Source organism: Panthera onca, chromosome A2 (genome assembly GCF_046562875.1).
Source record: "Panthera onca isolate mPanOnc1 chromosome A2, mPanOnc1 haplotype 2, whole genome shotgun sequence".
Lineage (NCBI taxonomy): Eukaryota > Metazoa > Chordata > Mammalia > Carnivora > Felidae > Panthera > Panthera onca.
This window is the reverse complement of record NC_138340.1, coordinates 126,637,909-126,661,140: the sequence shown is the minus strand read 5'-3', so window position 1 is coordinate 126,661,140 and position 23,232 is coordinate 126,637,909. Positions and strand designations below refer to the sequence as shown.

Genomic DNA, 23,232 nt, shown 5'->3' with positions numbered 1-23,232 from the left:
AATGAAACTATTCACCAATTGGCAAAGATTTTGTATTATTGCAAAGACAGATGCAACTAACTGTTTCTATAATATTAATATACACTATTCGCTCTCCATGAGCAGGTCATGAGCAAAACAGTATTTCGGTACATAAATTCCATTTTTAGAATTATCAAAAATACATTTATGGCTAAATATTGGTAACAATTACTTTCCCAAAGTAAAATAACCCCTCTTTATTGACCGTGAAATTATTTTAGGATTGAACTCAGATCTAATGTCCATTTCCCATCTGCTTTTTTCAAAATATAATAAAACAGTCAAGGCAGAGGGCGTAAATGACACAGAGTATAAAGTATTCATTTCAGGCTTCTGGGTAAGATAGCAGATTGAGCAAAGCATTTACTTCTGTCCCTTGAGAAACTCCACTAAAATGACAGTAAATGAATCTGTCCACAAGGACAAAGAGAACAGGAAGAGCCAACAGCCACAAAACGTTGGAAACCAGAAAGCAGAACAAGTGGTAACTGACTCAGTTGACTCAGAAAGCTGCATCCGAAGCCAGTGGGAAGGAATGTCAAGAAGCAACCTGGTTTACACTGCAGATTCCCCAGAAGACTTGAGGATTGGTTATATTTGGTAGCTCTAGAAATTGAGGTGAGAGTAAAAACAAGGGTCGACTGAAAGATTGTTGAAGAAGCAGTTAGATCCTGAGACTCTTTCCCAACTTCACACAGGTGGGCAGTTGCCTCTCCTTACTCTGGTATAAGTCTAGAGGTTTATTATTCTCTAGAGATGCTAATATCAAAAGCTTCTGGACTGAGGGACACCAGACATAAGTGAAGAGAGGAGCACCCCACTCCACATGCATACTGAATGCTGCGAACCACCCACCCCTAGCCCCAGGGTGCTGGTAACCTGGCTGGAGGGCAGAAGATCCTTCTGTAGGGAGTCTACACATCCCAGGGAGGAAAGCCCCAGACACTGACAGCAGGGCTTCCCCGAGAAAGTCCCCACCAGCCCATGCTACAGTGAGGATCTGAGTCAAAAAGCCACACCCAGGGGTCCACTTTCCAATCAGCTTTGAAGTTTTTAACCAGCTTCCACTTTTAAGTACAAGCCAACAAACAATCCAGGATCATCGGACATCAGAGGGAAATTTTGAATGTAGAAAGACAACACAAAAAGAGAAGAAGCAACTTCAAGAAAATAAACTATTGCTATTTTCTAAGGAAGAAACATTTTTCTTAGACTCTAATATCTTACCTATAAAAAAATAACTAGAATTCGGGGCACCTGGGTGGCTCAGTCAGTTAAGCATCTGACTTTGGCTCAGCTCATGATCTTGCGGTCTGTGGGTTCAAGCCCCACGTTGGGTTGTGTGCTGACAGCTCAGAGCCTGGAGCCTGCTTCAGATTCTGTGTCTCCTCTCTCTCTGCCCCTCCCCCACTCATGTTCTGTCTCTCTCTCTCTGTCAAAAATCAATAAACGTTTAAAAAAAATTTTTACAATAATAACTAGAATTAGTATCTCCAAAAAGATAAGAAAAGATATTTCATTCGTGTAACAAGAATGTTACACTAAAATTAAAGAAATATTCAAAAAACAAAAAATATCACTTGGAAGTTATGCTAGTGGCATAAGATAGTTTTCATAAAAGGATTAAAGATGAAATTGAAGAGATCCTCCAGAAAATAGAACAAAAGACAAAGAGATGGAAAATAGGGCAGAAAAGCTAGGAAAATTAGAAGACCTGCCCAGCTGACCCAATATACAAATAATAAGCGTTCTAAGGAAAAAAAGAAAGGAAGAAATCATCAATGAAATAATTCAAGAACGTCTCTCAGAACTGACACATGTGAATTTCCAGGTTGAAAAGGTCCCTGGGTGACTAACACTGTGAATGCAAATAGAGCCACCCCAAGCCTATCATCACAACATTTCAGAACTCTTGAACAGATGCTACTGCAGGTTTTCAAAGGATGGAGGCACAGAGCAGCTTCAGACAACAACACTGGGAGGCTGGGAGCCAATGAACTGATAGCTTCAAACTTCTGAGGGAAAATGATTTTAACCTAGAATTCTATAACCATCTGTTCTGGTTAACTATTGTTGTGTAACAAAACACTCCAAACTTTAGTGGCTTAGAACAACAACCATTTTCATTACCTCTCACAGTATAGGGTATCAGGAATTCAGGAAGAGTGTGGCTGGCCAATTCTTCCTCTCCATGTGATATTGACCATGGTTACTTGATGGTATCTACCTAGTGGTTGGGTTAAAGGGTCAGATATGACTTGACTCACATAACTGAGGCTTGAGAAGGAGAGTTAGAATATTGGGTTTGTTGTAGAATATTGGGTCCTGTTTCCTTTCCAGATAGAGACTTTAAAAAAAGGCTTTAATTTTTGGGCAGTTTTAGATATCCAGAAAAATTGAGCAGAAGGTACAGAGTTCCTATATACTCTGTCATCTCCTCCTCAATTTTGCCTATTATCAACATCTTGCATTAATGTGGTACATTAGTGTGGTTATAAATGAAGAGCCAATATTTATATGTTATTCTTAACTAAAGTCTACAGTTTACCTAAGGGTGTATTCTTTATGTTGAACCTTGCATGGGTTTTGCCAAATGCATAATGGCATGTATCCACCATTACAGTATCATATATCAGTATCACTGCCCCTACCCACAAAAACCTCTGTGCTCCATTTATTAATCCCTCCTGTCTCTCCCCAAATCCCTAGAAACCACTTATCTTTTACAGTGTCTATGGTTTTGCCTTTTTCCAGAGTGCCACCTAGTTGGAATCATACAGAATATAGCCTTTTCATATTGGCTTCTTTCAGCAATATGCATTTAAGCTTCCTCCATGTCTTTTCATGACTTGATAGCTCTTTTCTTTTTACTGCTGAATAATAGTCCATTGTATGGATACACCACATTTTGTTTACCCATTCACCTTTTGAAAGACATTTTGGTTATTTCCATTGAAGGATCTTTTGACATGGTTTCCAGCAGGATAGTCAGACTTCTTACATGGTGAATCAGGGCTTCAAGAGAACAAAGTTGCCAGGAATCTTAAAAATGGGGCCATAATTGGCATAGAATCACTTCTAATGTACCCCGCTGGTCAAAAAGTCATTTAACAGCCAAGATTTAAGGGTAAGGGTGTCAAAGATAATGAGGCCATCTTTAATCTACCACACCAGTCAATGAGAGACAAACTCTGATGGTCTCAGAGGTTTATTTCCTTCTTCCTATTGATTCCCTAGCAAGAAGATGATTCATCATGTTTGGGACTCCTCCTATTTAACAGATAATCTCCTATACCATAAATCTACTATTATTGTTAAATAGTGACTTACAAACACCAGAACCCTCTTTCCCTAAAAATATGTAGGCTGTCCTTGATATATCTAGTCTAGCTATGTCCTGTTTAAAAGACCTTTCTAGGGGCACCTAGGTGGCTCAGTCTGTTGAATGTCCAACTTCAGCTCAGGTCATGATCTTGCAGTTTGTGAGTTCAAGTCCCACATCGGGGTCTGTGCTGCCAGCTCAGAGCCTGAAAACTGCTTCGGATTCTGTGTCTCTGTCTCTCTCTGCCCCTCCCCCACTTATACTCCCCCCCGCCACTCTCTCTCAAAAATAAACATTAAAAAAAAATTTTAAAGACCTTTGTATAAGATAATGAGTGTTCAGAGACCAAGTGGAACTTGAAGTTTCTCCCCAACAAGTCTTATTAACCTTATATATGTTTTTAATTTTTTTTTACCTTATTTATGTTTATACTTACGGTGTAAGCTGTTTCTGGGCCCACATTATACCTCACCAACTCAAAACATAGAAACATTTTTAGATATACAAATGATAAAAAAAAATAAGTTACTTTCCCCACATCCTTCAAACATTACTTTAAAATATTCTCCATCAGAAACAATAAAAATGTGGTCTTCTAGAAAATAGATCTACTAAGCTGGGAAGAAGTGAAGACAATCTCCAGGATGATGAAGTTGGGGGCTCTCAGGATATCTACTGAGCACCAGGGTGAGAGGGAAGCAAGTCCAGAGGAAGCAGGTTCAGAGGTTTCAGGAGAGATTTCTGCAAGATAAAATGAATAAATTATCCATTAGAGTATATTCAAAAGTGATCAAACAACTGTAAAAAATTTGAGGGTAAATTGATGATAAATACTTAGAAAATTAAGCATACAAACAAAAGGCAACTATTAACTCCAGGGAAATAAAAGAATTTAGAAGGAAAGAGAAAGCGATCATACATCAATTGTGAATAGCCAAACCCCCTGCTCTATGGTGGGAAGTAAATAGACTACAAATCAAGAAGTGGACTTGAAAGTATGTTATTTAGAGATAAGAAAGAATATACCCAAAGAGTCAGTTAAGGCTGAAATTAGTAGCCTCTGGGAATGGAGAAATGGGGAGGGTAGGGGAGTGTGGGATTGCTGTTAATCACTCTAAGCTTTATAGACATAAATAGTTTAACTGTCTTTGCTTACGTTCACCATTTCATTGAGCCTTGCTCTGACCGCTCTAACCCTATTTCTTCTGCCTCCTTTTTTTCATAGCACTTACCACCTTCTAGCATCCTCTCTAATTTGTTCATTCAGGATTCTTACTGTTTTTTTCCTGATAGAATTTCAACAATACAGGGCAGTGGTCTTCATCGTCTTCATTTACCAGTATGACCCAGGTGCCTAGAGCAGTCTCTGGAACATAGTAGGGCCCATTAAACATCACTCAAGTAAAACAACTTTGGCTTTTTAAAATTATTTGCATGGGTAGCTTTGATTTTTTAAAAATAAAATAAATCATTCGCCTAAAAATTCTACCACAAAGTAAAAATCCCATACTTAAATATTGCTCATACAACTTGCTCATCTATCAAAAAATGTTATCATTAATTTTCTCAGGCTTCGAAATGAATACTCCTTCAGTGCATCCCAAGTTCCCAACCTGATACATGTTTACCTTTATGAAACACTGAGACAGTTGGCAAGCACTAAAATATAATAAGTGAGGCTCACATAACACTTAAAAATAAATGATGATTTATGTAAGGTTGTGAGATATGAAGTTATTATAATAAAGAGAAGATACAAACATTTGAGGAGTAATCAAGTACTTCTGAGTTTATCATTCATTAGTCTATACCTGGTCTTGTTTCAAAAAAGATTTTAGGGAAGCCTATAAAAGTATAAAGGATATAACATTAAATTACACTTAAATTAAACCTTGGCAAGAGAAGATAGAAAATCAAGGATGGGACAAAGAGAAGCCAAGAAAACGACTTAAAATACATGCAGTTATAAGCTGATACTGGTCACAAATTTGTCTCTAAACTCTGTGTCCATTAGTATTAGATTTAGCTACAAGTAAACAAAGAAACTCAATATATGGGTGGTTAAAATAAAATAATATTTTAGTTTATTTCTCTCACACGTAAAATTTCAGAAATGTGGAATCCAGCTCTAGTGTGAGAGCTCAATTCCACTGGTTCTCAAGGATTCGGGGTTCTTGCAGCTCACCCCTCTGCCTTCCCAATGTAGGAGATACCCCCATAGTCCAAGATGGGATCACTCTGGGCACCAAAATGGAGAAAGAAGATAAAGAAGGAACAAGGGGCATTTGCCAATTGTTTCCTAAGAAATATTCCCAGAAATTGGATACTTCTCCTTCTATCTAATCGTCCAGAAATTAGTGAGGTGGCCAATTGCGGCTGTAAGGGAAGCTGAGTAAAGCAGTCATCACTGTGACATTATCATGTCCTACTAAAACTTCTATTAAAATGAAGGGGAGAGCTAGATCTGAAGGACAACAAGAGTGTGTGCCACGGCCTCATAGCAACCAAAAGAAGAAAGGGAAGAAGGTCAGGTTCAAAATCGTTGAACAATGTATAGGAATCACTGAATCACTATCTTGCACACCTGAAACTAATATAACACTGTATGTTAACTCTACTGGAATTAAAATTTTAAAAACCTAATAAAATTTAAAAATGGACACAGTTGTCAAGATGACCTTTGTTCAAGCAACTTATAGTAGCTCTTGGTAAAAAGATTAGAAAGGGATGACTTTGGAGAACTTCACAAAAGTGAAAAAGTTTAGTCTTACTACATTGATGCAAACCATTTTATAGGACTGTTATTTGTAACAACTCTTTTTTTAAATTTTCTTAATGTCTATTTATTTTTGAGTGAGAGAGAGACAAAGCGTGGGTTGGGGAGGAGCAGAGAGAGAAGGAGGCACAAAATCCAAAGCGGTCTCCAGTTCTGAGCTGTCACCAACTGAGACACCCAGGCACCCCACAACTCTTAATAATGTACTGACAGTTTAGAGAAAACATGTGTGCAAAGATTTGATCTTCTGAGTTCATTTGAACCATCCATTTTGAAAAATCATAATAAAATCAAGGTTTTTGAACTTGTGTGAATGTCCTGATATACACCTTTGTATTTGTCCTGATATACACCTTTGTATTTGTTTCAGAATTAAAGAAAAATCTATTTACCTTCGCTTACGGAAAAGAAACCACTGCAATCACAGAGACTACCAGAATATTTCAAGAAATGGTATGTAGCTTTCCATTGAAGCCTTCAGCAGTGTGCCTTTACTGATTGATTTTATTTCATAAGTTCCACAAAAGCTGAGTTAGAAAACAAGGGCCACCTAATAAAATGAACAGTCTCCCTTTCCAGCACCAGGGCCCTTCAAATACAGCATCTTACCTACAGCAGAGGAGAGAAAGAAAAAGATGTGGTGAGGATGTACACCAAGGCAAGGGAGCAGGTCAGTCATCCACAAGCATAGTTCTAGAAAGGCAGGGCATTCAAGGCTCAGGAGGCAAGACTTAAGCAAGCCTTAGCAGAACAAGGGCTGAGTAAAATCAAGATCATTGCAAAGGCTCTGCCCTTCCTTGTGATGCAAAGTCTCCCACATTTCTACTGGGATTTGGAGTTTTTTTATTTAATGTTTATTCATTTTTGAGAGAGAGAAAGAGACAGACAGACAGAGAGACAGAGCATGAGTGCGGGAAGGGCAGAGAGAGAGATGGAGACACAGAATCCAAAGCAGGCTCCAGGCTCTGAGCTGTCAGCACAGAGCCCGACGCAGGGCTTCAACTCACAAACCGCAAGATCCTGACCTGAGCTGAAGTCAGTCACTTAACGGACTGAGCCATCCAGGCACCCCTGAGATTGGAGTTTTAAGATAAATGGCTAAGTGTTTATATCTGAAATCCCCAAAGCCATTAAGAAAATGAATGTATTTTCAGAGTGTTGTGGAGACTTGCAGGTCTCCATCAGTTTCCCATGTTTCCCAGGACATCAGTGTCCTTGCCTCTCACCTACATGGTTCTCAGCTCCCACCTTGGACCCAGAGACAGTCCATTGCCACAGGATTTCAGTGAAACTCCTGACTGATGAACCAATGCCTGGCTAATGCCAAATGAATTGCCAAGTAATGTTTTGTGACACCGTGATGTAGAGATGGCAGACACTTAGGGTGGGTGTTGCCACTCCATCTTCCTAAGACGTCACTAGTCAACCTTGGCACTCCTCTCTGCTACACCCAGATTCTGCCTCAGCAATTCCTACAATACAGCACATCTGACAATCACCATCAACAGGTTAGACTTGGCACGTAAAGTTAAACCTATTTGCCATCCCTGTGCCATTTCTAATTCACAAGAGTGCTAAGGCTTTTTCCGGGCAGTACAAGTTTTAACCAAATATATGAGCAGCAAATAATGTATGTCTTATCATACGTATTCTACACAGAATAAATGTTCTGCTAGTCTAAGAACAATATAAGTTTTCTTACTAATGAAATAACAGTTGCTATTTATTACTCTCTTACCAAGTGCTAAGAATACTTTACGTATAATATTTCAGCTTTTTTTTTTTCAACAAACTGTAAGGCAAGTATCAGTATATTTCTTCAGTTCTATGATACCACTGATTATAATAGCTCAAGGGGGTGTTGAGGGAGGAAAAAGGAAGGAAGAATTACAGTGTACACATTGATTGCAGGACTCAACCCAATGTCAAATGTGCTAAAATGTATTTCTCAGAATTGAGGAATTCTAATGATAGATATCCACACTGTTACAGCTGAGAAAACAGAGACATACAGAGACCAAGAACATGGCCTGGGATCACAGAGAAGGTTGCAGGGCTGGGATCTGTAGCCAGATTGCTACACCACACTCAGACACCAACAAAGATACTACAGTCACTGGTCTGTGATCTAAGATGATCTACAGAAAGAGCTTGGCCTCACCTGTCTGCAGATGAACACAATGGACAATGTAGTGGAAAGTTAGAATTGAACCTGGCTATGAATCATCATATACACAAAGTGAATATCAGCCCCTTGCACTTTCTCTTTTCCTTTAGTGAGCTAAACAAACAGCCCCAAAGCTGTCAAAAGCTCTCTGTCAATGTATAATAAAACACAAAGAACAAAAACACCTGTGCTCAATATCATGCACTCTAGAAAATGATGGTGAAGAGGCCATATATTTTTATTTAGAAAGACAAAACACTGCCAAAAGAAAAATCGGGATACGAAGCTGGATGGTATAGTTTAATTTATAGTGTATTATTTATTGTTTTCATTTTTTTAATGTTTATTTATTTTTGAGAGGGAGAGAGGCAGACTGCAAGCAGGGCAGGGGCAGAGAGAGAGGGAGAGACAGAATCTGAAGCAGGCTCCAGGCTCTGAGCTGTCAGCACAGAGACCAACACAGGGCTCAAACCCACAGACCATGAGATCATGACCTGAGCTGAAGTCGGATGCTTAACCCACTGAGCCACCCAGGCACCCCTACTATATTTTTTTTTAAATAAGAGAAAAAACTAGCTTCACATATGAAGATCATAGAAAATATACCAAAATCATTATGTTTGATCAATTATGGATGATCTTTTTTTTATATATACTTTTCTGTTTCCTAAAGATTTTATGTTTATACAGAAATAAACTTTAAAAAAAAAAAAAACCAAACCTAGAAGAAAGTGAGTACAGGAACCGTGAAGGGCTTGCCTGGGATCCCATAGTTGAGGGGGTCAGGTTAGGACAGGAACAAGCAATAGGACTCTAAGCTGCACGCTCCCTGTGCCTACGATGCCAGCATTTCCCTCTCTCCCAAGCCCCAGACTTGACAACTCAACATTACTTTCTACCCACAATGAATGCAGTGATCTTTTGTAAAATCAAAAAGACCAAAGTAAGATGCTCCAAAAATACAAAGTACAATATGTAGTAGATGTTTCTCCTTTTGTGGTATGCTGTCTTGACAGCATTCCTTTAAAATTCAGATTGTGAAGATAGATAAAACAGGGAAAAAGAGATGGGAGAGAAGCCTAATCATGAAAAAAAAAAAAAAAAACAGGCATGTCAAAATGGGATCAAAACCTGTGCCTTCTGTCAGAGTTAAGTCTAATAAATAGGTGCCAGAGTGTAAGTGGGGGGAGAGCTTATTTCCTTCCTTTTCTTTAAATTTGCAGTCCTTAGAAATGCCTAAAATGTAGACTTTGTCTAGTATAACTTCTTTGAAGATGCTCCTTGACTATTTTTCTAAGGATGGAATTCTACAAGGGTTTTTATTGCTGCTGTTGTTATTGTTTTAGTCCCTCATAATTACTCATTATTTAATGTTCTGGTTTTACTTCCAGCCTTTCTTCCTATTTACTGCAGCTTTTCCTCACTATGGGTTTTCTTTGCTATTATGCAGAATGTAACCTGACTAGCTGTGCCAAGTTATTTCAATTACTCCCCAGGGTTTTTATTGGATATAGGAAAAGTCAGCCTTCTACGCCCTGCATATTTATGGCTACACTTATTTTTTAGAACCAGCGAGGGGGCGGGCGGTGGAGAGAGAGGGAGAAAGGAGAAAGAGAAGAAAGAGTTGAATGGAATATTAAAGACTTTCTTAAAAACTGTGTAGTAAGAATTAAAGAAACAGCTCTTAGTTTCATCTTGATGTTTCTGAACAAGACCTGGAAAATGTCTAGAGTTACCTCTACCATGAACCATTGCCAGTGATTATAAAGCATTTTAAGATGTACAATGCCAAAGTCATCTTTAAGTTGGGTACTGATTGCCCAGCAAGCTTCCAGCTAAATCTTTACAATGGGCAAAGGAGATTTGCAGCAAACTCCTACAGCTCCCAGCTTGCCCAGAGGACCTGCGGGGCGGGGCCGCATAGGGACAGGGAAAGGGTCAGTACACCTTGTGGTTGGCTGGATCCTCACAGAATGTCACCTCACTTCTCAGAGATGCAAAGCGATTCCCAGAGAACAAACAGCAGAGGTATCCCACTCTTGTTGCTTCCTAAAATCATCTCATTTCCTTGCCGTGTAAACTAGTAGACTGGTTTTGAATTTAGGCGCTGGAATTGGTGTGTGACTTAGACAAATAGTTTAATTTCCCTGGCCTGTTTCTGCATCTATATAGAATGTGGGTCATGGTTCAATGCACACAATTGCCAAAGTTGACCCGGGATCTCACTCTGGGTTGCCTAGACAACAAGCTAGCCCCAGTAGGTAGCCTTCACCCTATTTTGCGGAGGGAAAGGCTGAGCCCAAAGTCAGTGAGTGATGGGGTTCGGGGAACAAGCCTTGCCTTGTATGTTTGCCCCTTCTCCAATAAAGCCAATTTTTAAACTACATCACATGACATGCAGAATTCATCACAAAACCCAGATGGGGCCCACTTTGCACAGTGGGGATAATAACAGGACATACTTGAACTTCACAGGGCTATTTAAGGTTGAATGGGAAAAACGCAGTGCTTTCTAAATGTCCATCATCATTGCAAACTCCACCTACCACCTGTCCTATTATTTCCTCAGCATTTTAAAAAATCAGTCACTTTTTCAATGTACATTGTTTCTTAAAAAAAAAAAAAAAAGTAGATTTGAAAACACAAAAATACATTTAAAAGATGAACGTCCATGATGGGAAAGCCTGTTGCTCACCGAGTGTAAGGACAGAACAAGGGGATATCTGGGGTTGGGTCTACAGGCCCCTCGAGACAGCAGTGGGCAGGGTCATGGGTGAGGGGCGGCTGGCTGGACCAGGAGAATCTCACAGAAAAAGAGGGCTCTTCCTCTGGGAGGAAAAGGCTGAGCAAGGGATAAGAATGGGAAATGATTGGAGCCTGGTGGACAGCAGGTCTGAGAGTGACTGAGGGGAGCTGGGGCCAGAAACAGAGGAGAAATGGGCAGGACTTCAAGGGAGCCCTGGGGAATGGGTGCATCCTGGGCAGCGGGCTAGGGCTCCCCTTGCAAGGCTGGAGGAAAGTAGGACAAAGGCAGGATAGGGGTGGAGGGAAGTGAGAGCTACAGTATGGGGCAGTAAGGATGGGTGGGGCAAATGATGGAAGCTGTGGGGTAGTAGAGTCTGGAAAACAAGCTTTGACTGGTTGAGCTGGGAGCCCAAGAATATTCTAGAAGGTGGAGGAGCAGATGAAGGTTTTCAAAGATGATCACCTCTCAGAGGCTAGACCTATAAATGTGGATGCCAATCAATATCCATCTGAGAGTCCAGTGAGGCAAACATGGACCCCCAAACTACCTCTCATACCCATGCTGCATGTTCCACGTTTGGAGACCTTGGCATTGGGCCTCAAAGCCTCATGCTCAGTAAAGAGTCAATGAATGCTAGCTTTTATTTCAGCCCTCACTGTCCTTGCCTGATCTCACTGCTCCCATTCACACGTCCAGCAGAGCCAAACTCCTGCCACCTTACACAAGTCCTCTGTTGCTGCCTCTGGTCACCCTTTATTTGGCTTGAAGCTGCTTCAAGTGGAACTTTCCAGTGCAACAGTGAGCATGAGCCCCGAGGGAACCATATTTGTACTCTAGCACTGAGCTCAGCCTCTGCTGCACGTAGTAGGGAAAAGTCAAGCCAACGCACTTTTTTTCTTATAAACTTGAATAACTCTCAGGAGTTACATTTAGCCTTTGAAGAGAAGAAAAGCACACACAGTAATCCTTTGCCAACCTGAATACCTCCACAGTGGGCAAAAGCCACGATTGGCAAGATTATACTTCATTTTTAAAATAAAAGGTAGAAGAAAAACAAATGTTAAAGGAGTATTCAACATGTGTTTTTAAGTAAATAAAAATTCACAAGTCATCCACTTCTAAAATAAACAAGACTCATATGCTTTAAAAGACACACAGATCCCAGCCCCTGAGCCCCCATGGCCACAGCACACAGCCTACAGAGGTGGGCACTCTGACCTACCCATTCCTGGGCCACGCGTAGCATCTCCACAGTTTCCCAAGGAGACTTTACTAGCCTGGAATGTCTTTTGTCACTGGTAGCCTTCCTCACTTTGATTCTGCAGGTTTAGCAAAACCTTAGTGTAAACCCCTATTTGGAGTCCTTTTGTTTTCAGAAAGTCAAAAGTGCTTACAGGAATTCTGTTTTCCAGGCCTGATCTCCCACACAGTGTGAGGCCACCCCTCTCTGTGCACGCATGTGCTCCCCCACACGCCAGAAGTGGGAGCAGGGGACCAGCTGGAAGTATATAGATAAGAAACTTGGAGAATTTTTTTTTTAATTTTTTTAGCGTTTTTATTTATTTTTGAGAGACAGAGAGACAGAGAACGAGCAGGGGAGGAACAGAGAGAGGGAAACACAGAATCTGAAGCAGGCTCCAGGCTCTGAGCTGTCAGCACAGAGCCCCCACGTGGGGCTCAAACCCACGCACCGTGAGATCATGACCCGAGCCGAAGTCAGTTGCTTAACCGATTCAGCCACCCAGGCTCCCCAAAACTTGGAGAATTTTAACATGCTGCCACAGAGCATGTGTCACAGCCTTACCTACCTGACCCCACCTCAATCCTTTTGCTGCAAACCGGATTTGAGCTTGAACTCCACTGCCCCTCCCCCACTCCAAGAACTTGCTGGTTCCCTTCTTTCAGCTTGCATTAAACCATCTAGAGAATGGGAGAGAATCTGGCAGACCAGAGAAACTAGGGTAAAGGGGCAAAATTCAGGACAGCATATGAAATTTATATTCAGGCCATCTACATGGTAATGTGCTGGGAAGGCTAAGCGGGAGGTGGCGGGAAGCAGAGGGGTGAGGAGCAGAAGCAGAGGGAGGGGAGAGGGAGGAAGAAGAGAGCAGGGTACTACGTGTCCATGACGGCTATGAGCTCAGCTCTGTGCTCCCTCCTGATGGCCGCTCAACTGTTTCTTCTACAAATCACTGCTCTGAGATGAACCCCACAAGATTACTGGCAAAGCAAATCACCTCATTCATGCACCGCAGCACAGTACAACTCATTCCTGTTGCTCTCCAGTGAAAAGTGAGGGGAGAGGCGAACCCTAAACTCATCTCCATGCTGATATTAAGTCTGCTGGTGTTTTTGAGCACCAGCTGCTGTAATAGGCACAAAGGATAAAAAAGACTAACCATTAACGGATGCATGACCACATTCAGGTCCTGACCTCTCACTGGCTGGCTCCATAGCCTCCGTGAGTCCCTCCCTGTTCTGAGCCTCAGTTTCCCTCTGTGTAAAATAAAGGGTTTTAACCAGATAATCTCAACTTCCATCCAAGCTCCATGACTCTGAAATTCTAAATCAGACTGTTTTAGACCAGCAATCTTCAGGGTCACTCCATGTTTAAGTGTTTTGTTTTTAATCTGATTTGTTGCTCATATTTAAAACTCAAGAGCTCTTGCATAAAAATACCATTTTTATCTATCTATGAAAATCTGGCAACACAGCCACACCCCTGCCTGGCAACGATTGGTTGGAGCTGAGTAGTGGCCTGCCCTTCAGGTGGACTATGGGCTTAGCTACCTGGCCCTTGTGGTCATTTGAGGCTTTGGACCCCCTCCCAAGTCTTAAGTGGCCAGGGACTGTGCAAGTAAAAGTAGGACTTCAATGTACAACAAGTCAAAAGTGGGAAGAGCTCCTACAAGGTGACCAGGCCCGGGGTGAGAAGCAGAAGGAGAGAAGACGCTTCTGGGGGATGTTCTAATAAGAGTGAACATGAGAGAACCATCCATCCTGCTGTTAGACTTGCAGAGACTTGCCAGAAAGCAGCTTGCTTCCTCAACAAGCAAAAGAACTGTGGAAGGAGCTTGCCTTGGACACAGACACACCACCATTCAAGTCTTGCTCCAAGCCAGAAAGAATACATCGATGTCTTTTCAGGCCCTGGCCAGCTAATCATGTGTTCTACCTGGGGAATACCATCTAGGAGGGACCATTGGTCAGGGCATGATTCCCCAGGAGCATCCGTTAGCAGGATGGGTGGATTTAGCTGGAGAGGTTTTGAGGTTGCTATTGTTATTACTACTTTTATAGATTTTAGCTGATATTAAGTACTGCAGGCTTAGTTCAGACTGCTTTAACAACAACAACAACAAACATAGACTATCTTATAAATGACAGAAACTTATTTCTCACAGTTTTAGAGTCTGGAAGTTCAAGATCAGAGTGCTAGCAGGGGGAGTTCTGGGTGAGAGCCCCCTCCCGGGTTGCAAACTGCTGACTTCTCCTTGTATCCTCTTGTGACATAGCAGAAAGAAAGCACCCTAGCTTTCTGCCTCTTCTTAAAGGGCACGGATTTGATTCATGAGAACTCCATCCTTTGGACCTAATTACTTCTCAAAGGTCCCACCTCCAAATACCATGATGATGGGAATTAGGTTCCAACGTATGAATTTTGGAGGGACACAAATATTTAGTTCATAAAATGTACCTTTTCTCACCCAGACACTATGCTAAGTACTTTGCATACTTTATCCCCATTTAATCCACAAAGCAACCCTATTTTACAGGTGAGGAAACTGGGGCTTAGATAAGTTTAATAACTCACCCAAAGTCCATTAGCTCATCAGTGGTGGAGTGTAAACCCGTGTCTGTCTCGTACAAGCCATGTCAGAGAGTGTCTATGCCTGCTCCCAACCGTGCCATGCTGTCCCTCTTTCAGATTCTGGCTTCTAAAGCCACTATCTTCACTTCACTGTCACACTGTCAAGATGACCCATACCTGCCCAGAGGCAGCTGAACATCAGAATTAGATACCTTGACCCAGCACTCTGTTAGCCTTCCCTCTTTATCAAAAGTGGTCCTCTCAGAAAGGGAGAGGCAAGAAAAAAAAAAGTAAAAGAAGGATGAAGAAACAAACTAGAAATGAGTATTAATCCAGGTAGAGCTGAATTCAGTTACACATACAAGAACATATTATTTTTATTATCACTTCCCCCCACCATGATCTCTATTCTCTAACAAAACAGATTTTGTGGCTTTAACTAGCGGTCTGAACACTTGCTATTGTATTCTTGACAAAAATGCACAACCTGAATTTAATTAGGAGGAAACATAAGACAAACCCAATTGAAGGGCATTCTATAAAATAATTGGTCAGTACCCTTCCAAAGTGTCAAGGTCATAAAACTTTGAAGAATTAGCCCAGGTTAAAGGAGACTGGGCTGACATAAAACTAAATACAATATGTGATCCTGAGTTGGACTGACCCAGAAAGTGTGGGGTCTGAGTTGGACTGACCCATGAGTGGGACAATCAGTGAAATTTAAATAGGCCTATAGATTTGACAACAGTATTGAATTTCCTGATCTTGATAACTGTACCATGACTGTGAAAGATGTTCACTTTCAGGGAGTTTGGATAAAAGATATGTGCAAATGCTTTGTTCTATTTTTGCAACTTTTGTAAACTATTTCAACCTTTGAAAATTATGTTAACTTCTTGGAAATGATTTTAAAATGGAAATTTTAAAACAATTTTTTAAAAGCCACAGAGCACAGGAGAGAAGCAAAGAAATTATCTTGCCAAGCAGAAGTAGGCCCTCAGTAAGTATTTAGTAAACCCAACCACTGGGTCAAGTTTTTAATCTCAACCCAGAATGTTGGGAGGCAATGAGAGAAATTATTTATAACAAAACAACTGGGATGTTTCTATTTGGGAGCCATGATCCAGTGTGCTCACAGCAAAAAAAAAAAAAAAAAAAAAAAAAAAAGCCAGGTTTTAATACCAGTTTTTGAGTTGCTTGATCTAAAAGGTAAATGCAGATATGCTCAATGCCTGCAAGGTATCAAAACTTCCTATTCATTCTAAGGACCAAACGTATCTCCAAGATACACTGTTTGATTTTAATAGAAACTTTTGAGTTAAAAACATTTCAATTTGATACACTTTGTATAGAGCGGCACATTTCCCTCCTTATGTTAGCAGGATTTATTCCCATTTTTAATATTTTCAAGGCTTTCAATCTCAAAGAATCATTAAACAGTGGAGACATTCTGATCCAAGTGGAACTATTTCTTAGCACTTATCTACGCAGCCCTGCCTGGCTTCTCCTTGTTCCATGCAACTCATCTAGATAGAAGCAGGGCACCTGACAATGATTATAATGTGAAGAGAATGAGTTTTCATTTCTTCTGTTAGGTCAAGATTTCCATCCTGTACCTCTTGAATCTGCCCACCTACAGAAGGCAAATTCAGAAGCAAATATCTTCTACTTTTTTATGTAATTGTCAATGGCAAAGGTTGCTGAAGTCCTAGGGGGTCTCCTTTCAATAGATCCCCCTTTTTTTAAATGTTTAAACATTTATTTTGAGAGAGAGTGTGCACGTGGGGGAGGGTCAGCAAGAAAGAGAGAGGGAGAGAGAGAATCCCAAGCAGGCTCTGTGCTGTCAGCACAGAGTCCAACATGGGGCTCAAAACCATGAACTGTGAGATCATGACCTGAAATCAAGAGTCAGACTAAGCCACCCAGGGGCCCCTCAGTAGATCTCTTTTGTTTAGGGTTTGAGATAATGGACATTGTGGGGAAAGCTCCCTGCTACTTGTGTTGATAGCTTAAATGAATTTGCCATGTTTTTTTATCAGCTCTGAAGCATGCTGGCATGTGCCTTTTACCTTTGGTCTTCTCTTACTTCCCATCCTCTCATTTTCCACTTGATTTTGCCCCCACTACTCCCTCTGTTTCCTCTCCGATATTGTAATAGGTGCTAGAAATAGAAAGATGGACAAGACAAAGCCCCTGCCTTCAAGGAGATCATAACTACACGGAAAAGAGAGACAAATAAGGAGACAATCAGTGTTCTTCTGAAATGACACTAAAATAGAGGTAGGTTGAGGTCTCTGGAGGTGAGAGATATTTACCTCTGCCTGGAGAAGGAGAGGAAAACTTCACAGAGAAGGTACGTTTGAGCAGACTTCCCTGCAGGAAAAAAAAAATAGGAATCCAAAAAGCAGAGGGAGATGGTGACTCAGTGCAAAGAGGCTCCAAGGGCAAAATATCTTTGAGAAAGAGGATGAGAGAAGTTCAGCGTGGCTGAGGGATGCTTGTGAAGCTGTGTCAAGTTATGAGACTATGAGGGAGATCAGAGCCATTCTGGGAAGGCTATTATATTCTTTTAAAAAATATATGTTTTGGGGAATCATTTATCTAGCTTGTCACAGAAATTCAGAACCACACTTGTGAATTTGAAAGCATTTTCAGTAGTAGAAACACCAGCAGAAACTGTCACAACAATTATTAAGTGCCTACTATTTTGAGCTCAAGGTCAATGTATTAGTCTGAATGTTTCTACTCATTGCAAGCAACATTTTTAGAGAAAAGAAGGAATTTAAATTTCTTATGGCTGATTTTTTAACTGGATGTATATACATCATACTCTTCAAAATGCTTCAATTATAAAAATACGAGCAAAATCTGCATTATTTAAAATCTAATGAAAGTTAAAAAACATTATTAGATTTACTTTATGTCTGTGTATGATAGCACATTTTCCATGAACATTTTATACTCTCTATAACGCTTCTTAGGTTTCTGGTTCTGGGTACAATAGAGTAAGTACGCTCCACCCAGCCTGCCCCCCTGAAAGCTGCTCTAAAGCCTTGTCAGAAAGTATGGAGCAGGTGCTAGAAGACTCTGAAAAGTAAATAGTAGCAGGTCGATTGAAGAAGAAGACCAGAATGAGTACCACCAAACCGGCAGTGAGGTTAGCATTTTATTGTCTTCTGATATCTCCCGACCTAGTCTCAAGGCTCCCCAAAACCCGGACGTGGACAGAGGCACAGAGAAAAAAACCTTCAGTTCTCACTCAGGAAGTAGGAAAGGGGTCTCCTGGCAGCGACAGGGTCTCATAGAAGAACGAATAATATAACTCACATATTCTCATATAGGAACTAAAATGATCTAGTTCAATCATTACTAATGTGTATTGTTAAATTGACATCTGAAATGGATTACCACTTACCAGCTGTAGGACCTTGAGCAAGTCTCTTTCTGCCCCTGGGCCTCATCTGGAAAGTGGGCTGCCTGATCATATGCTCTTGGAGGTCCCACCTGGCACTGATGCCCCAAGACTTCACACATGACCTTTAAGGAGCATCAAGAGGCAGAGTTATGAAGCTAATGATATTCTAGCTTGAGGGCCTCCCAAGCTTGGCGACCATATGAATTTGTAAAATTTTCCAACTTAAGATATCTAACCACAATTGGTTCAGACCCTTCTCTCTTCCCACTTTGGCTTCCCTTTATGTCAGGTCTCATTTTTCTGTTTTGTGTCCTTTTCCTTAAAGAGGATTCCCCAAATTATATAAGCTTTAGAACTTGAAACCTGGATCTTCCCTTGTCCTATTCAGACAGTTATAACAAAATGGCCTTAAACTTGGGATTTCTTTCTGCATCATGTATAAAAAAGCATCAAATATTTTATCAGAAATTAATTAACAAGTTATTGTCTTCGAACATCAAGAAAGGAAACACCTAGTTTTCTTTCAGTGCACAGCTTAACACTTCTTCAGGGCTTCTCTGAATCCTCACACTTTATGTTCATTATTTGCCTCAGAACTATAAACTTCATAAAAATAGGGACCGTATCTATTCTACTTACTGATGTGTCCCCAGCATCTACTGCAATGCCTGGCACACAGGAAGTAGTCCATAAGTGCTATCAAATTAATGCATTAATTTCTGAAGACCTGTTGTATTTAAATAAACTTCATCTTTTCCCATGAAGAATTTGAGACAGAGCACTTCCGCTCTGGGCCAGGCACAGAAAGTTACAAGCTCATTTAGAAGACCATGAAAAGCATCTTACCAGTTGATCTGAATGCCCAGAATATGAAGGAATTGCTGCTATGGTCAACACTGATCCAGCAGTGGAAATGTACACTGAAATTTATTTATGGGAGAACAACCAATGCTGAGATTATGTGAAACCCTTCTTCTCTCCTTGCAATGCACAATTCCTCATTTATTTTTTTTAATTTTTTTTAATGTTTATTTATTTTTGAGACAGAGAGAGACAGAGCATGAATGGGGGAGGGGCAGAGAGAGAGGGAGACACAGAATCGGAAGCAGGCTCCAGGCTCTGAGCCATCAGCCCAGAGCCCGATGCGGGGCTCGAACTCACGGACCGTGAGATCGTGACCTGAGCTGAAGTCAGACACTTAACCGACTGAGCCACCCAGGAGCCCCCACAATTCCTCATTTAAAATGCAATGAATGAGGGGTTCCTGGGTGGTTCAGTCGGTTAAGCTTCTGACTCTTGATTTCAGCTCAATTCAGCTCAATGTGAGTCATGATCTCACAATTTGTGCAGAGCCTGCTTGGGATATTCTCTCTCTCTCTCTCTATCTCTCTCTCTATCTCTCTCTCTCTCTTCCTCCCTCCCTCCTCTGCCCCTCCTCCTCCCTCTCTCTCTCTCTCTCTCAAAATAAATAAATGTTAGGGAAAAAGGCACTAAATGAGCCAGAATTCAGACTTTGATGGCCAAAAAAGACCCCCTTCTTCCTTTAATTGGGGAAAGAATTCCTTTAATTCTCCATTGGACCACTTCAATGAATAAATAAAATGTCCCTATTTCATAGTCACACCTTTTCCATCTCTCTGAACTGTAATTGTAGAGACCAGACTATGGATCTCTTAAGGGTAGTTACAGTTCTTCAAATGTCCCCCTTGTTTTGCCACATCCCACAGGCTAGGGGCTGTCTTTCTTTCCTGCTCACATCTTCCAGTTCCAAATGCTTCAGTATTTTCTACAACAGCAGCAGTAAAATCAGCAGCTGAGAAGAAGTCTATATACAAGAGGAGGAAGACAAGAGGGCTTGGGAGGGAGAGAGATAGCAAATGTTGATGGGGCTTAAAAAGGGTAGCAGGACAACAGGAAAAGGGAATTAAGAAGAGAGAATGATGTGGAAATTACCTAAACTAATTACATAATTTCATAAAACTGAGATTCCCAAAAGGAAATATAAATCATGGAAGGCACAACAACTCTGGAGCACAGAAAATTCTGTGCTCATATTATAAATATTCAGCAGAAAAAAAAACCCTTAACATTTGAGTAAAGAAGAGTAGGCATGTTCTCTCCCCTTGAGTGGAAGTTTGTGATTGTTGTTTTGAAATTCGCCACACCCAGTTGCAATTGGCCTGCCATCCTTGTCCTGAGCAGCAAAGGGATGTGGGTGGTGTGGGCACTGGGAGGGGGCGGCCCATGTGGCAAGCCATGACAGGTTTTCATTTTCATTTCCCTCCAGCTCTCTGGGTGCTCAGCACCTCAAATTCCCAGCTGCAGTCTGGATAATGAGGAAAATTATTGGCCTGACCTGGTCCTTTAATTTTTTTCCCACTCATGGCTTGAGCTTTCATTAGTTTTCATTTCTCATTAAAAGAAAAATCAAAGAGTGAGAATTAAACACCTCTTGATTGTTATCCTATTGAAAATGGGAAGTTGAGAGTCATGGGGCTGGAACTGAATGAAAGGCCAGCCAATGAGATGAGTGAGACACCATGGGATATGTCAGCAGGCAATGGCTGCCCTCCTTCTCTTTCCTCTTGAGAACGATGGGAGCCCTCTAACACCCAGAAAGTCTTTGAGTCTGTACATTTAGGACTCAGTGTTGTAAAATCTGGCACATTCTCGTTGGGTTTGGATGGGCATTAAAACTTTCACCAGCACTCAGTTATGTGTTTACCCCCTTTAAATGCTGCTCCTCAGACATAGAGTCTGCATCCAACCCATTTGTCAACTCCCTACTGTATGTCAGGCACATGGTAGGTGTTCAGCAAACCAATGGAGAGGGTAAATGGATGCATGCATGCCGAGATGAATTGACTGCTCTTAATTTCTATGTTTGTGTTCATATCAAATGTACCCTGCCTCACTAACATAAAGGGAATAAAAAAACAGTATGACAGTTCCTCAAAAAAAAAAATTAAGCATAGCATTGCCATATGGTCCAGCAATTTCAATTAGGTATATACCTAAAAGAATTGAAAGCAGGAACCTAAACAGATACTTGCACACCAATGTTCATAGCAGCATCATTCACAATAGTCAAAAGGTAGAAACAAACCAAGTACCTATCAACGGATGAATGTATAGATCCATACAATGGAAACTTATTCAGCCTTTAAAAAAGTGGATATACTAACACATGTTACAAATGAACTATGAAAACATTATGGTAAATGAAATAAGCCAGGCACAAAGAGACAAATATATTATGATTCCACCTATATGAGGGACCTAGTTATTCCTTAATGAGTAGAAGTCTTCAATTTGGGATGCTGGAAAAGTTCTGGAGATGGATAATGCTGATGGTTGCATAATAATGTGAATATACTTAAAGCCACTTGGATGCTCAAAAAAGTTAAAATGGTGAAGTTTATGGGTTGTATATTTACCACAAAAAAAAAGGGAAATAAAGCAACATCCATTTAATGTGCTGACATTCCTGAGTCAACCAAGGGAACATGAGCACTGCCCATATAGCTTGATTCTACTGCACTTGAAGAAGAGGCAGTCACTTTGTGGTCACACTGATTCAGGGAAACACGGGCCATCATGGCCTTCATGGCTGTGCACTCTCCTTTTCTCTTTGCAGATCTCTAAGAACACTCACTGACTCTGTCATAAGATGCACCTGTCCCCAGGCTTCTAAGGCTGGAAATTATAGGAGAATCTTCCTCGTCCCTTGTCACCCAGCTGATGATTACTTGTTACTGCCGGCCAGCCTCCAAGGGACAAACTAGCAATAAACCTATATGGGTTCACTCTTTCTAGACTCCCAACCTAAAGGAGCAGTGCCAGAGCTCAGCATTACAGACAGAAGGGACTGGGTTTAAGCAGCTCTCCATATTATTAGTTGTGTGGCTTTAGGCAATTCACTTAAGTAAGCCTCACTTTTCTCATCTGTAAAATGGGAATGCTACTATACCTACCTCACACAGTTGTGCCAAGGTGTAAATGAACTAATTATATAAGTACCTAACAGTGTGTCCACAATAAAATGAGTATCCAGGGGCGCCTGGGTGGCGCAGTCGGTTAAGCGTCCGACTTCAGCCAGGTCACGATCTCGCGGTCTGTGAGTTCGAGCCCCGCGTCAGGCTCTGGGCTGATGGCTCGGAGCCTGGAGCCTGTTTCCAATTCTGTGTGTCTCCCTCTCTCTCTGCCCCTCCCCCGTTCATGCTCTGTCTCTCTCTGTCCCAAAAATAAATAAAAAACGTTGAAAAAAAAAATTTAAAAAAAAATAAAATGAGTATCCAATAAATATAATTTTCACATAAGAGATACATTACAGGTGGTAGCAAGGAGAGGGGGAGGGTGGTCATTCATCACAGGAGTTTAAATATATCAGCTGTACATTCTGAACCTTGAACAGACCAGCCAGCCAGGAGGAGCCTCAGGAGTGAGCAGGGATCCCAGCAGGTGATTAACTGGGGCTTTCTAAGGAGATGGCTAGTTCTCAAAGAATCCTTTTTTACTTCTTCTCATTCCTCACCTAACGATCTTTGGAGTAGTTTCTCTTTGGTGATAGATGTATATCATGTTCTCACATCTACTAGAAAGCTTACTCATTCATGCTTAGGAAATATCTTGAGACTTGGAAATCCAAAGAATTTAGGATCATGTTAATATAATGCCACATAAACAGAAAACTCTTTAAGGAGAATGAAGCTTTCCCATCTGTGTGATGGTGCAGACAATGTCTGGTTGCACAGTGATGCTTCTTCCATGATTTCAGTCAATCAGACTATCATCCCACTCGTGTTGAATTGAGCTCACTACCTTTAATTATTGTCTTTTAATTATTCAGGTGCATCTTCCCAAAACCTGGACAGATTTATAGAAAGGTAAGTGAAAGTGGGATATAAGAAGTTGTTTTTAGATTGGGTTTCTGATTTAAAAACAAAGAATGAAAACCCTCTGTGGCTACCCTGT

The 23,232-nt window shown here is 41.0% G+C and overlaps 1 protein-coding gene across 3 annotated transcripts in view; it reads left to right on the top strand.

Moving 5' to 3' along the window:
• The window catches only part of AOAH (acyloxyacyl hydrolase), a 167,599-nt gene that overhangs the window by 110,702 nt on the left and 33,665 nt on the right, over positions 1 to 23,232 (top strand). For all 3 annotated transcript variants that reach the window (XM_060632886.3, XM_060632887.3, XM_060632884.3), the window contains exons 14-15: positions 6,490 to 6,572; positions 23,108 to 23,144. In XM_060632886.3, coding sequence (XP_060488869.1) covers positions 6,490 to 6,572; positions 23,108 to 23,144 — 120 coding nt within the window. The remainder of the gene's footprint in view (positions 1 to 6,489; positions 6,573 to 23,107; positions 23,145 to 23,232) is intronic.